We start from the raw sequence: 14,359 nt of genomic DNA on the forward strand, positions 1-14,359 counted from the left end.
AATTTTGTTATGTTGTGTTCTAATTCAGAGCGGTCAACATCTGTTTGGGATTATGAGTGTCTTCAAAATCTCAGGAAGAGAGATTTTGTTTTGCAGTCCAGAACAGTTTAATTGGTAGGATACATTTACATTTACATTTTCTCATTTGGCAGATGCTTTTATCCAAAGCGACTTACATTTGAGGAGCTGCATACAAGCATCAATACAATACAAGATCTACAACTAACAATACATACAAATAAGGGCAGCATAAATACTAGTAAGAGCTAATAGTATGTATGGCATCATGGGGGTAAATACCTAGGGAAAGAAGTAAGAGTTAACAATAACAATATAAGAGAATTATAAGGGGATAGAAGAAGAAGGGCATAGGAAGTGCATGTTAGAGGTTAAGGGTTAGAGGTGTTATAAGAGAAAGTGTTCTCGGAAGACATGAGTTTTCAAGAGCTTCTTGAATTTAGAGAGGGACGCCCCTGCTCTGAAGGCATGTGGTAGCTCGTTCCACCATCGTGTCACAGATGAGAACAGGGACTGAGATTGCTTTGTGTGTAGGGATGGCAGAGCCTGGCGGCGTTCGTTGGAGGAGCGCAGTGGCCAAGAAGGAATGTAAACTTGTATTATAGAGTTTAGGTAGACCCAGTGGTCACTCTGTATGCAGCATTAGTGACTTGAATTTGATTCAGGAGGCCACGGGTAGCCAGTGGAGGTCACTAAGTAATGGAGTGAACTGAGTCCTTTTTGGCTGATCAATTTCTGAACCATTTGTAGGGGTTTCACTGCACAAGCTGGAAGACCTCCTAGGAAGGCATTGCAATAGTCAAGGCGGGAGACAAACATGGCCTGTACCAGAAGCCGGGTGCCATACTGATTAAGGTAGGGGCTGATTTTTCTTACTTAGTATATATTATTCTAGGATATAGGATGTACCATATACACTATAGGATATACTATAGAAGAATACTTAGCAGTAATACATGGTTGTGTTATAGGTTTTCAAAGGTTGATTGAGGCAACAAGGGATTACAAGGGATACATTACATTTAGGGTCATTAAAAAGGGGGAAAAAGATATACACCCTGATTTATCACCTTATATTGTGCATATTTGACAGCTACTGAGACTTATCCAGAGTGCCTGCAGTATTTATGCCTTAAATATGTAAGAGTGCAGGAAATGTTGTGGGTTAACAGTAATATTGATCAGCCCACAGTGTGGTAGACATAAGCGGTTGTTGTTTCCTGCATTTGGTGTTTCAACTAAGGGTTGGTCATTCAGTTTACCCAGCCCTCTTCCAGTGAGAGGAAGTGGTATTTTTATAGTAACATGATATTTCCAGAAAGCCCAGAGTGGACAGAGATGCACATGTTTTACACACCTCTCACAGACTTTGGATTCTCACTGGTCCTGCATTCATGATGCTTGCTGGCTTTCTCTTTCTCCTCCTTCTCAGAGGTAAGGTTTCGATCATCCACTCAGTGTCCCTGTTGCTCTGAATAATCAACAGACCTCACTGTCAACAGCTTTCAATGGAATTAATTTCTTCCAAGGAAATAGTCTTAGTGAACTCTTTGGCTAATCAAGATTAACATGGACACAGTTTTTCTAAAGATGTGTTGTTGCTGACTGCTTTTTAATGTTATGTTTATTCCATCCACCTGCACTATTTTGTGAGAGACAGAAATCTCAGAGATGGATGTCTCAAAACCTGGAAAGAATAACACTATCTGTCAACTAGAGTGAGACATTTGTTTTTATTTTTTTATTTTATTAGCTTATATGCTCAGTTGCCAGTTTACATTTACTGTTTTATGTTTTTAACTTTTTTAAATTGTATTAAGCTAACCTTTACTGCAAATGAATCAGTATTTCAGAAATAGTTCTGAGTGCTGCTGCTCATGATTTTATCAGTGTGCATTTGGTGGTATTTAGCAGATTGTTCTCAAATGAAGAGACTATTTAGACTTAGTGTCCTGTAGAAGTGCCCACATTTAAAATCCTTTTAGTGGTCGAGTAGAGCTGGTCGAGTATGTGTGACCACAAACCACAGCATATTACTACAGATATTTGTGAGCTGGATTGACTTGAATCAATATTATATATTATTTATGATTGAAAAAACACACTAAAACAAGAGTGCTTAGCTGCTCACACGATATGGCAGGACTCTCATTTTACAGGAAATCACATGATTTTTAAAATAATCATATGAATATTTGAGCAAACTCTATATATATCATTCTCTTTTTAAAAGTACAGATTAATTTTTCTTGGGTCTAGCCTTGTACGTTTGTATTTGCTATGATTGCTGTACGTTCCGACGGGTGCACCCGTAACCATAGCATACTTTGAAAACTCAGATTGTTGGTCAGTCCCAGATGTTTGTATTATCTAATGTGTAAAAAGTTCTTGCCAGATGAACATAGTAGCCAAATCTAAACTTAGTTTGGTGCCTGTTACAGCAACAAATATGGTTAGTCTGGTAGTTTGTTTGAGCAGAGTGGCCTGGGATGGAGTCAAATAACTAACTAATAATCAACTAACAAATGTTGCCAACGCTTAATCATTTTGTTGTAGGAAAGCGGGAGATGTGTGTGCAAGGAAAACATGTTGGAAATAAAGACCTGTATACCCTTTTCTGTCAGGTGGAAGTAACTCCAATAATACAGAGCCACCGGAGCTACATGATGATCAACAGAACTTCAATCAGAGCTCTGAGGAAAGTATGTAGAGTAAATAAACACGCCAAAAGCACTCAGTAATTATATGTATTTATGTATGAATTTCAACAATGTATACATGGCAGACCATGTATACACGTTGAATTCACAAGGATTGGCCTGGGCTTACGTTAAGATTCCTGGCTTGAATTATTATCCTTACCCCAGTCCAGCCATGGAGAGACACCTGGCACACTCGTTTAACGATTTTTTTGTTATTGCCATACAAACACTTTTTTTTTTGAAACTTTGGTTATTATGGTCTAATTATAATAACTGAAATTTAGTAGATTTATTAGTCGATACCAATACCAGTAAAAGTACCCAGATACCCTGTTAAAAAACAAAAACAAAATAATAAATCTGAAAACCTGTCTACTTTCAAATATACTCCTTTAATAACATATCAGATATAGCTCAATAATTGAAAAAAAACAACCAAAAAACAGCAGAAGAAGAAGAATACATTGTTCTTTCTTGTGGGTCAGACCTGTGTTGTGATGAAATTAGGTAATAATATAATATAATATCATCGGCCTACCTACAGACAACAAGAAAACTAAGTTCACCACAGAGTATTATAGGCTACAGTAAACGTTCAATACAAAACCCACAGTTCAACCTACAATTAATGAGTCCTTATCTCAGTTCAAATCTCCTACGAGTCCATCTTTCTATATCCCAGTAAGCAAACAAAAAATACTCAGTTTGAAGTTCAATCCTAAAGTTGGCCAACGAGTCTCTCATGTTTAATAGACAAGCTTAGTAATTCTCCAACAACACTGGAGTTCCCCCGCAGCCTTCGATGCTGGTAAGCATGTAACCAGGCTGTAACTCAGGACAGCCTGGGCCTCTTTCGAACTGGTGCGTTTAGTTTGAAACACCGTTTCACAGATATTTCCTGAGCTGACTGGTGGCTGTGTGTGTGACGCAGGTGCCGATCGCCACAATACACTTACCTTACTACACATTACAGTACAGTATTTCTGTTGTACATTTTTCCCGTCCATCAAAGGGGCGGATGGCCCGACGATTTCTCCCAGCACTACCACCACCGTCACCACGTTACCTGCGGGTGGCGGTGCTACTTTCATTCCCTGTGTGACATTTAAGTTTCTGTAGTGTCAGCTTCTGTCAAGCTTAAGGCCATTGTACAACAAGAAGGCAAGCAACAGCGTAACGTGCAGACGAAGCATCAACTTCGTCCGACTGCTTTCCTCTTGGGTGTCATGTGACCAGAGTGCACGCAGGTCTTGCGATTAGAAAATCTCGTTTTATTACATCGCGATAATATCGCTAATGCAATTAATTGTTCAGCCATATTTGCTAGGACAAAAGTAATTGTAATGCAAAGTGCTTTCAAGAACGAACAAATATAAAGAATGAGAAAACACAAGCTGTTTCTCAATACCGAGTTCGCCAAGTTCGGACTTCTGTACTTTAAAGCTGGGACTTGGCAAGTTTGGCTCAGGAGTCCCCCCCAGGAATGGGAGCCCGCAGTCGAAACGAAAACGTCCTAGCATTTTTTAAAATTACCTCTGTCTTGAGAATTCAACCACATATTTGGAGTTTTAACAACTATATTCTCGCATAAAAAACTCAGTACAGACAAGAACGCAGATTGAGAAACAGCCACTGATACAAACTAAACAAGCTAAAACAGGAAATATAAAAACAAAAACTAAAATTATTACAAAAGTTATTTTTGAAAATAACAAGTAACTGAGAAAACATGTCTCAAACATAGGTGCTCTGTTCTAATTTATATTTTCTCTGTAGATGGACTGTCCTCTGAGCGTAACTGCAGTTATCACGATGTTTTAAAGCACTTGAACTTTACCGAAAACAAAGATCTACACTCCTTGATCCGGCCTGTTAAAAACCACAAAGAGCCCACAGTGGTACACATGGATGTCCTACTCTATGCTATTCTAGATGTGGTAAGTGATTACTTGTTATTATAAATTGCAATTATTAGTCACTCTGCCAAGTAGTGTATCTTCTCAGTTGTACAATAGCATGATATCTCAGTGATTTACTGGAAATCTAGGCTATAAGCCAACATCAACATGTGGCCAGTTTCTGCTAAATGTTTCTTTTGCCAGTATTACACAAATGTTGATATTTCATACAATTTCCTATAATTGGTTGCAAAATTCTTCTTATCTACTATTATCTTATCTACATCTATTGAAAAACAATTTTCTCCCCCTACCAAGCCCTGCAGAATCTTACTATAACCCCTCCTTCCTCTCACAAACACTAACAGATAGATGGCACTGTGATTCATTGTGCTTTATTCACCTTAATAATATTCACACATAGTGTTTTTGTACTTGTTTTTTTTTTTAATTATTATTATTTTTATTGTAAACCATAGCAGTGACTGTGAAAGATTTGGCATTTGATGACTAATTTGATATTTTTCACAATCATATTTGTACTAAGCCCTCATATTCCCCGATAGAAGATACTACTATCCTGATTGTCTCTAATCATGCTGATTGTTTTTTTTTTCACAAATCCAAATTCCAGTTTTTAGAATATATAAACATTGTCGGTTAGATAAAAGATGATAAAGTGCTGGAATCCTTCTGTATGTTAGATTAGATTTTTAAATATATTTAGTCACCTGTAACCTGACGGGGACAACATGCTGGTGGCAATAACTAAAGATGAAAATATGGATCAAACAGATAAGACATACTTTACTTATGGACCTGTGATTATAAAGTCATAGTGTACATTTTTAGACATCTATTTTTCATTTTATCTTTTATCATTTTATCATTAAATCTTGCTTATTTTGTATTAAATGAAAGTCAAAACACATTAAGACCATGCAGCTAATATTCAAAACTCCCTTTTAAACTAAATTTCATCCAGTTAGTCATTTCAGCTGCACCACAATCGTTGTCATTATCATCTTCAACATGATGACAGGAATATCCCATCAGTATGACCAATCAATCTGGCGGAGCCAGCCGTCACCATCTTGGCAGTGCGTCACTCCCGGATAACCAAAAATGGGCGAAGAGGTGGGTTATAGGTGGAGCTGTGATGACGTGTTGCTGAAACCACGCCTGCCTAGCGCAACGTGACCAAGTTGTCTTAGGCTAAGAAGCTAATGCTATATGTTAATCTGCGTTGCTAGCTAGCTTGCTAGCCAGCTAACCTTGTCCTCTGGGGCTGTGTAATTCGAGTTTAGATAAAAAAGGACAGTGAGGCCTATAGACTTTAATCTGAGCTGAGGATGAATCCACGATGTCCAGCGATCCCTGTCTCTGTCCTTACATTGATGAAACATTGATCATAAAAGTGATCATGTTAAAAATCCTGTTTGGGTAACGAACTAATAACTAATTGGGATTTTGCTGTTTTTTTTGTAAATGTAACGCCTTTCTAGTCTTTTCGACCACTACATTCACACACATTCATACACTGAGTCTAAGTGCTCATACACTGGCGGAATAGCTGCCAGGGGTAATTCAGGGTTCAGTATCTTGCCCAAGGACACTTCGACACGCAACCAGGGGGAGGCAGGGATTGAACTGCTGACCTTCCAATTAACTGCCAACCCGCTCTACCTCCTGAGCCACAGCCGTTTAAGTTTAAGACATAAACTTCTGCAAATCAATGTGTTACGTATGTGCTTAGATGCCAACTGCATGAATGAGGAAATGTGTCCGACAGCTACCTCAGGCTCTGCAGACAGAGAGAAAGTTTGCTGAAGAAAAACCACCTGCGAACAGATCACTTACCATGCATGGTAAATGACCCAGAGTTTAAGTTAACCCTCTTTCTGGAACAGAAAACCCAGAGTTTCCCTCATCTCAGGCTTAACAAACCCAGAAACTTAAACAGGGTGCTGTTTGTATACTCTTATTATCTGACTCTAGTGTGCCTATTCTAAACTCTGTCATATGACCTTTGATGTTTGTGAACTTGTAGTAACTTGTATTAACGATTTTCATAAATATTTCTTTTCTCATAGAATGAGAAGGAACAGCAAGTGGTTCCTTACGTTTGGATTAATATGGTGAGTTCTCTATAAAAAAAGAAAACACCTTTTGATTGATTGCATTCCCACCTCTCACTCTGTTGGGAAACTCAAATTTCTTTTGTTTAAACACCCCCCTCCCCCTCCTGTTTGCCTCTGTAGTGGTGGAAGAGCGACTACATTGCTTGGGATCCTGCAGACTTCTGTGGTATTAGGAAATTTTCTCTTCCTACTGAATTATTGTGGAAGCCAGATCTAACTATTGAAGAAATGTAAGTTTGAATGTATGTACAAGTATTCCCTTACACTCACAAATGCACATACAGGTGTATAGAGCATCATCTTATTGTTCAGAAATGACACAGAAACGGAAGCCTTTAGATGCCAAAACACCTGACAGTTTGGCTACAATGGTTTGTTTATTCACAATCATATTTATTGCATATATCCTGTAGGTATTGTATTTGACCTATCAAAGCCAATCAAGATTAAACTAATGTCAAGTTAACCAGTGGCTCCATCCTCCAAAACTCCTGTTGTGCCAAAACATTGTTCAAAGACCTTGAACAGATTCTAGCGGACAGCCTAAAGATACCTGTTATCTTTGAAAACAATTTTGTTAAGATATTTGGGGAAATGGTGCACCCAAAAAACATTTAAGACACAATAAATTACAGAAATTGGTATTCAAATATATATATACAAGGAATCAGAAAAGATTGTCCCCTGACTCCAGGGTTGTCGGTTCAGTCCCCGCCTTCCTTGAGCAAGACACAGAACCCCACATTGCTTCCAATGCCAAACATTTTTGCACGCTGCCATCGTTGTGTGACTGAATGGGAGGCAGTTGTAAAGCTCTTTGGACAGAAGCAACTCAGAAATGCAGTCCATAATGTATTTTTGGGATTAAATTAAGGATATATCCGACAGGGAAAACAGATGTTAGAGAAGAATGAAGAACATCTTTTATGATGTTTCTGGTCATATGATGATAACGTTAACAACAAAGGAGTCGAATACATATACTTTCACTCAGAAAAGATTTTCTGATGATAAATGCCAGCACTTTATTATTACCTCTTTGTTTTATTTAATAATTTATTTATTTAAGAATTACCCAACTAGTACCAAGCTGTAAAGTGCCACCAACATCGTTACAGTGATTTATTGGGCTAATTACTGCACGCACACAGTCCATTAGCACAGAAACTCTCCTGCTCTGACTTGTTTTAAAATGAAAGTACAGATGCTTTCAGAAAATGCAAAAGGGTGGGGGTTTAAGGCATGTAACAAAATGTCCCCAGCCAGTATTGAATTAGACATGTTTCAGTTATATGGTATGCGTTGTAGTTTATTGCATACTTTCAGTGTATTTTACATGAAGTTATGTTCTAAAGTAAAATAGATAATACCATTTGTGAAAATCATATTAAAGCAAACGTGTGTGTTTGTTCTCGTACAGGACAGAGAAGGACAAGGCCCCTCCAAGTCCTTATCTCACTGTTAACAGTCGAGGTGAAGTAGAAGTTATGAACGACCAGGTACTGGTCAGCACCTGTGGAATGCACGTTTACAAATTCCCCTTTGACATTCAGAGCTGCAACATCTCCTTCAAGTCTGTCGTACACTCTGGTGAGCACGTAATCTCTTGTGTTACAAGTTTCTGTAAGTTGTTTATGTGTTCTCGTGTCTGTTGGAATGCATGCGTGTGCTTTCATATCTTTGAAAATCTAATGCCATACATTCCTCACTTGTTGATCTGCAAGAAAACCTCAGTTTTATTTTTTATCTACCACTTCAGTTGAAGAAATACACCTTGTTCAGTATCTCAACTCTTCTGAGGCCACAGAGTCGTCTCGTGAGTTGATGCGGACCCAGTACGAGTGGCTGTTCATCAACATGACAGTCACCAACAAAACTGTCGAGACTTTTGGCTTCAAACAAGATGTGATGATTTATACAGTAAGTATTACTGAGAAAACATCATGTGTCTTAAGTAAGTAGAAATACTGAAGTATTTCCATTTCCATTCTTTACATTTTCTTTCACAGAAGGAAATATTGTTCTGTCACTGAATTATTTGCAGTTTAAATTTTACTGATTCAGCATAAGAGGCCCTATTTTTATGACGCAAAATGATAAGTGTGACAACAAGCACAAAGCGGTAAGTTGTGGGCACACAGACTGTGTAAACTAAGATAACTAAGATTTGGCAAAAACCACACACTCTGGACCAATCCCTGTACAATGTAGAATTTCCACCCTTTCTCTTGCATTACTACTTCAAATGAGCAGACAATTTGAGTGCTTCTTGCACCACTGTATACATGGGCAGGTTGGGACAGACTACCTCGTTTTTGCAACCTACAGTATATCCTACTAATACCTGTAGATGCTTCAGTTTGGCCTTTGTCAAATGTATAAATCCACCATCTGACCCTTGAACATAACTTCACAGATCTCCATCAGGAGGAGGTCTGCCCTTTACATCGCCAACTTCATGTTGCCCGTCTTGTTCTTCTTGTGTCTGGACTTGGCCTCCTTCCTGATCTCAGACAGCGGGGGTGAGAAGCTCAGCTTCAAGGTCACTGTGCTGCTTGCTGTCACTGTGTTACAACTTATTCTGAATGAAATTCTGCCTTCTTCATCAGACAAGATTCCACTTATAGGTAAAAGAAAACTGTACAGAGCACATCCTGACTTCATGTGTAGTTATTTGTCCACATTAATGATGCTGCCTTCTCCCTTTAGCGACCTACTGTATTGGAATTTTTGGTTTGATGCTGCTCAGCCTCCTGGAGACGATTTTGGTGATGCATCTGATGGAGAAAGACTCCCAAGACGACGAGGCCGATAAAGACCAAAGCCTGAGTGAGGACTGTAACAAACAGAGCAAAGCCAACTTCCACAAGTATGATGCAGGTGAGATTAAGCATAGATTTCTACAAAACTCTGGATCTCAACTCAATCTCCCCTTGTTGTTCAGTTTGCTACTGTTTTTTTTTACTGCTATAATGGTGTTCACCTTTATGATATGAATACTCACAGACACACTTGTTTTTTCTTTTTATACACAATTGTATATATTGTATATTCTACAATCATCTTTGTGTAAAATATATCTTGGCAGAGATGAAGAAATGGACTCTCTGTGATGTGTCTACTGGTGAAACTCCATCTGAACTGCTGTCGGAGGCCAAAGAGGTTAGAATGTCAAGATACCTTGAATATGGACATTTTTCAGCATTTACAAATAAAGCATTTTGCAGAAAACAATGAAATAACTGTTAAGTTATATTTGTATGCATCCTCCTTTGATATACATCTGTCAGCTCTTGTTTGCTAAAACCATATCATAATGTAGCACTACAGCTAATACAGACAAAGTTAGTAAGAATAAAAAGTAAAATTAGCATGAAATTCCTTAAAACCACTGGGATGCGTAAACTCATTCTGGCTATTGTATTCATTACGTTAGCATGTTTAAAAATCAAACAAACAAACATATTTTAGACACAGAAAAGGTGCCAGATGCATTATGTGTGTGCAATAACTTGAGTTCATATTAGAGATAATATCAGAATCAGAATCAGCTTCATTTGCCAGGTATGTGTACACATACGAGGGATTTGGCTTTGGATCGTACATTTCTCATGATGCACTTACTCATACATTAATATAATCAGATACAAACTACAGTATACGGAACACATACATACACACACTAAACCAAAAAAACAATATACACAGACTGAGACAATAGTGCAATGAGCAGAGTGCAGAGGATGCAGGAGCAAATTATTATTATCATTATTATTATTATTATGTACATGTCTGAGGTGTATTTGATATACACATATACACATATACACATACACAGTGTGATGGAGCATGGTGCAAAGGATGCTGGAATAAATAAGTATTATGTGCAGGTGCTATGTACTTGAGGAAGGTGGATATAATACAGTATACACAATATGACAATATAATAGTATGAACAGTATGAACAGCACTAAAATACAGAATGACATATACAATAAAAAGTAGTAACCAGTAAATAGGTGGCTGATTAGAGACAGAGTTACTGGGTTAATGTATATACTCTGCACTCTTGATTTTTCTCTCAGAAAAATTATAGTACACTAAACAAAAGTCAAACTGATCACTGAACTTGATCACAGACCCTGACAAACGTTGCCAAACACAATTCATAAAACAGCGATAAACGCACAGTAACCGTGTGACCCATTTTACCCTATAACAGGTGTTTCCTTCTGCAGTTTCAGTGCAAAACCATTCACTGCCTTCATAAAATCCAAGGCTCTGACCAGATAGTTTGAGCTAATTCAGCACTCTAAGCTAACAAGATTTCCTTCTTGGGACAATGGACATTGCTCCTATTACTTTTGCCACTTGTGTAGTTTAAGGACTTGTAAAACCTGCTTATTGAAAATGGTAAAAGCGAACGCAAATTTAGTTTTATAAGTAAACAATCAAATTGTATTATTTATTGGATTACATGTGGCATTTTCAGAGCTTAAAGCAAGAAAATCTTCTGTGCCTGAAATGTGTTCAGAGGTTACCACAAAGATCGAGGCCAAGAGTGTAACTTTGTGTTGAAAAGTGGTGGGGACATAGGGGCTCAGATTAGGTGTGTGACGAGACAGGGGGATCCGGGGGCTCCTCCCCCAGAGAATTATAGAGCATAAAACACTTAATTTCCTGCATTCTGGTGAAATTTTCTGCCACCACCTATAATCACTGCTTGAAGTGGAAAAAAAGGGGCTGATACATAGGGCTGGGCAATATGGCCAAAAATGTTATCGTGATAAAAAATGTCATATGATTCGATATCAGTATTTATCAGGATAAATGTCAATGTCTTTCAAGTTTAAAGGCTGATTTTTGCTCATGAGTTAAAGTTTTTAAATTGAGGTTTTAAACTTTTCTTTATGGTCAGAACAAATGCCATACATTGGATCACTTCACAAATCTGAGGTAGAACATTCAAAACTATTAAGATAAAATCTGTTTTTAATAAATAAAATTTAAATCCTTTTCTGTCCTGTTTCCTCAACAAAATAAATATCTGAATAGAAAAATGAGGTGCTAATTTGTTCATGATTCAAATGAATTAAATAAAATATTTATTGAACATTGGTCCCCGGTACACCAAAGAGTAAAATGTAGACGTGGTCCACCGATAGATTACCTTCCGACAAAAATGGCCTTGTTACATTCGCAAAGGTCCAGACAATCCAGTCCAGTAAAATATTTAGTACAAAACGTATTATTATGTATACACACAGACTGCTGCTTTGTTTTATATTAGCCTAACTGCATTTAGCATGTAAACAAGAAAAAGTTGCCACACGTTGACCTTTTGAATGACACCTCAGTTGAACCAGTAGAAACTTCCATGCCCTGTTCACAGCCTACAATAGCTAATAAGTGTCCACATAGTTGGTAAGTTCCAATCCCCTTTCTTTCGTGTATACACCAAGCCAAGCTACCAATTGTGCTGAGGACTGGCACATCACACACACACGCTATGCACAGTAAAAAAAAATATGCTAGAATACTTTCCACAGACATAAATAGATATGTATTTTGTTGGGAGGTGGCCATTGTATAGGTGGGATAATACCCTCTACGTTTGTAGATTCCACTATTGTAATAAGATTCTGAAGAACATAGAACTTGTATTGGGGCTGAGGTTTAAAATAAATCTAGATATCTAGAGCCAGATACCTTTCATATTACAACTGACACAAAAATGTGAACTTCAAATACAGCAGCTGGATTAGCATTATCACATTTTTTAACCACAGTTTATTAAACTACTTCTGCAGGGTAGCAGCAGCAAACTGACAGAGGAGTGCCATGACTCTGAAAAGCTCTCAGATGACCTGAGGGAAGTGTTGAAAACACTGATCGTGCTTCTCAACAGCAAGAAGGAAGAAGGGAAGCCCGGCTACTGGGCCAGAGTGACTAAAAGAATCAACAAAGCCTTTTTCATTTTCTATGTCATAGCTGCGAGTCTGTTTTTACTCTGTATGTGTATCAGTTGGACTTATGCAGAAGAATAATTGTGCTAAATAGTGAAACATACTGAATGATTGAGTTACAGTTCCCAGAAGTTGTAATGCGTTCATTTTTGGTGATCAGTCCTGCATCAGCACTACTGGGAAAATTTATTCTGATGATTGACAACAAGTCATGTGGCCCTTCAGGTTATGCAGATGTGAAGCTTTGGTGATTACAAAGTCTCTGCCCCCAGTTTGGTGTCATTAACTTAAGTCACTGACCACACACACACTCCCACCTTGTTCTACTGATCTAGAAAAGCTTATGAGGAAAGATGTAGTTGGCTGTTCAGATAATATTTAATCCGTCCTGTAATGCAATCACACACATCTGCTATTTGCATGTTTCACACAGTGGTTTACATCAATCACACATGTTTTATTGTAATATTCTAGTACACTAATATGTGAGAAAGTGCTATGTCAAGTGTTTAATTATGCATGCAGATGTTAGCAAGATTGCACCTTGTTCTAGATAAATATATATCTTAAGTATGCAGTAACTGATATTATTTTCCAAATATAAAAATGAGCATGCTATTCAAGCAAATTCATAAATACCAACGTTATCATGATAACATGCTCACAATAACAATACTAACATGTCAATGTTTAGTAGATATAAAGTTTACAATGCTCACCATTTCAGATTAGCGTCTTAGCATGCTAACATGTGTTCAGAGGATCACTAAAGTCTGTAGGATTCATTCTTGGGAACCGTAATTAGGTGTACAAGATTTTGTGCCAATCTATCCAGTAGATGTTGAAATATTTCTAAACCAAAGAACGACCTACAAACCAATATTGCCATCTGTTGAGCCAAGGTGCTAACGTAACAGGTTGTTCATATATCTATCTACATTAATCTGCTTTATGTATTCACAATGGAATAACAGTACTGATATCTGAAAACATGTATCAGACTCTTTGTGATGCAGAAATAAACAATAAAACAAGACCTATTCGCGCTATTTTTTCGTATGTGTGTGTGAGGGAACCAAAATAGTAAGGTTGTGTCCAGAAAACCAAACCAATGAGCTGAAGGATGCTAAAATGCTCCTCAGAGCTGAGGGGAACTACAGAAAATACTCTGAGGGTTCATCACTAAGAGAAGCCACCTACTCACTTCACTTAAGTAGTCACAAGATCCAATGTTAATTTAACAATGTTAATTAGATCCGCATGAAATGAATCCTAATTCCCCCAGAATACTCTCATCTCTGTGATGAATCATACAAGTGGGGATTATCTGATTAATCTGCCTAATTTAACACTTTAACACATGACCAGCTGTTGCTTTAAGTGGGAATGATTGTTGTATTGTCTGTCTCAATAATCAAACACATTAATAACAACAAATACAACAAGCTATTTCTCCTGAAAAAAAATCTAAATTTAATTTGCCAGTTACACACGGATGCTTCAAATAAGATTTTCTTAGAAACTACAGGGTGTTCAGGGTGTTTGGGTATACCAAATGGAGAATTAAAGTGGCATGAAACTTGGTCAACGGGTGATAAATATTGTATTAGTAAGAAAACAAAAAATGTTTTCAC

The 14,359-nt window shown here is 37.6% G+C and overlaps 1 protein-coding gene across 3 annotated transcripts; it reads left to right on the plus strand.

The window, feature by feature from the left end:
* Positions 1–1,391: 1,391 nt before the first annotated feature.
* On the plus strand, positions 1,392–13,701 carry LOC123983109 (5-hydroxytryptamine receptor 3A-like). 3 transcript variants are annotated; one of them, XM_046069233.1, is made up of 10 exons: positions 1,392–1,452; positions 4,497–4,657; positions 6,712–6,756; positions 6,880–6,989; positions 8,180–8,349; positions 8,519–8,679; positions 9,176–9,386; positions 9,469–9,639; positions 9,848–9,921; positions 12,570–13,701. In XM_046069233.1, exons 1-10 carry the CDS (start codon positions 1,413–1,415, stop codon positions 12,804–12,806), a joined length of 1,380 nt encoding a protein of 459 aa, XP_045925189.1. In that variant the 5' UTR covers positions 1,392–1,412; the 3' UTR covers positions 12,807–13,701. The 3 variants fall into 3 exon arrangements, with proteins under 3 accessions (XP_045925189.1, XP_045925190.1, XP_045925191.1); XM_046069234.1 differs by lacking the exon at positions 1,392–1,452 and adding an exon at positions 3,834–3,967; XM_046069235.1 differs by lacking the exons at positions 1,392–1,452; positions 4,497–4,657 and adding an exon at positions 5,629–5,755.
* Positions 13,702–14,359: the final 658 nt, after the last annotated feature.

The sequence above is a fragment of the Micropterus dolomieu genome, linkage group LG14 (assembly GCF_021292245.1).
Source record: "Micropterus dolomieu isolate WLL.071019.BEF.003 ecotype Adirondacks linkage group LG14, ASM2129224v1, whole genome shotgun sequence".
Taxonomy (NCBI): Eukaryota; Metazoa; Chordata; class Actinopteri; order Centrarchiformes; family Centrarchidae; genus Micropterus; species Micropterus dolomieu.

Coding starts and splice junctions, on each gene's coding strand:
- LOC123983109 (XM_046069233.1), top strand. CDS start 1,413: ATGATGCTTGCTGGCTTTCTCTTTCTCCTCCTTCTCAGAG. Junction 9,387..9,468: donor AGACAAGATTCCACTTATAG/GTAAAAGAAAAC, acceptor TTCTCCCTTTAG/CGACCTACTGTATTGGAATT. Junction 9,640..9,847: donor CTTCCACAAGTATGATGCAG/GTGAGATTAAGC, acceptor ATATCTTGGCAG/AGATGAAGAAATGGACTCTC.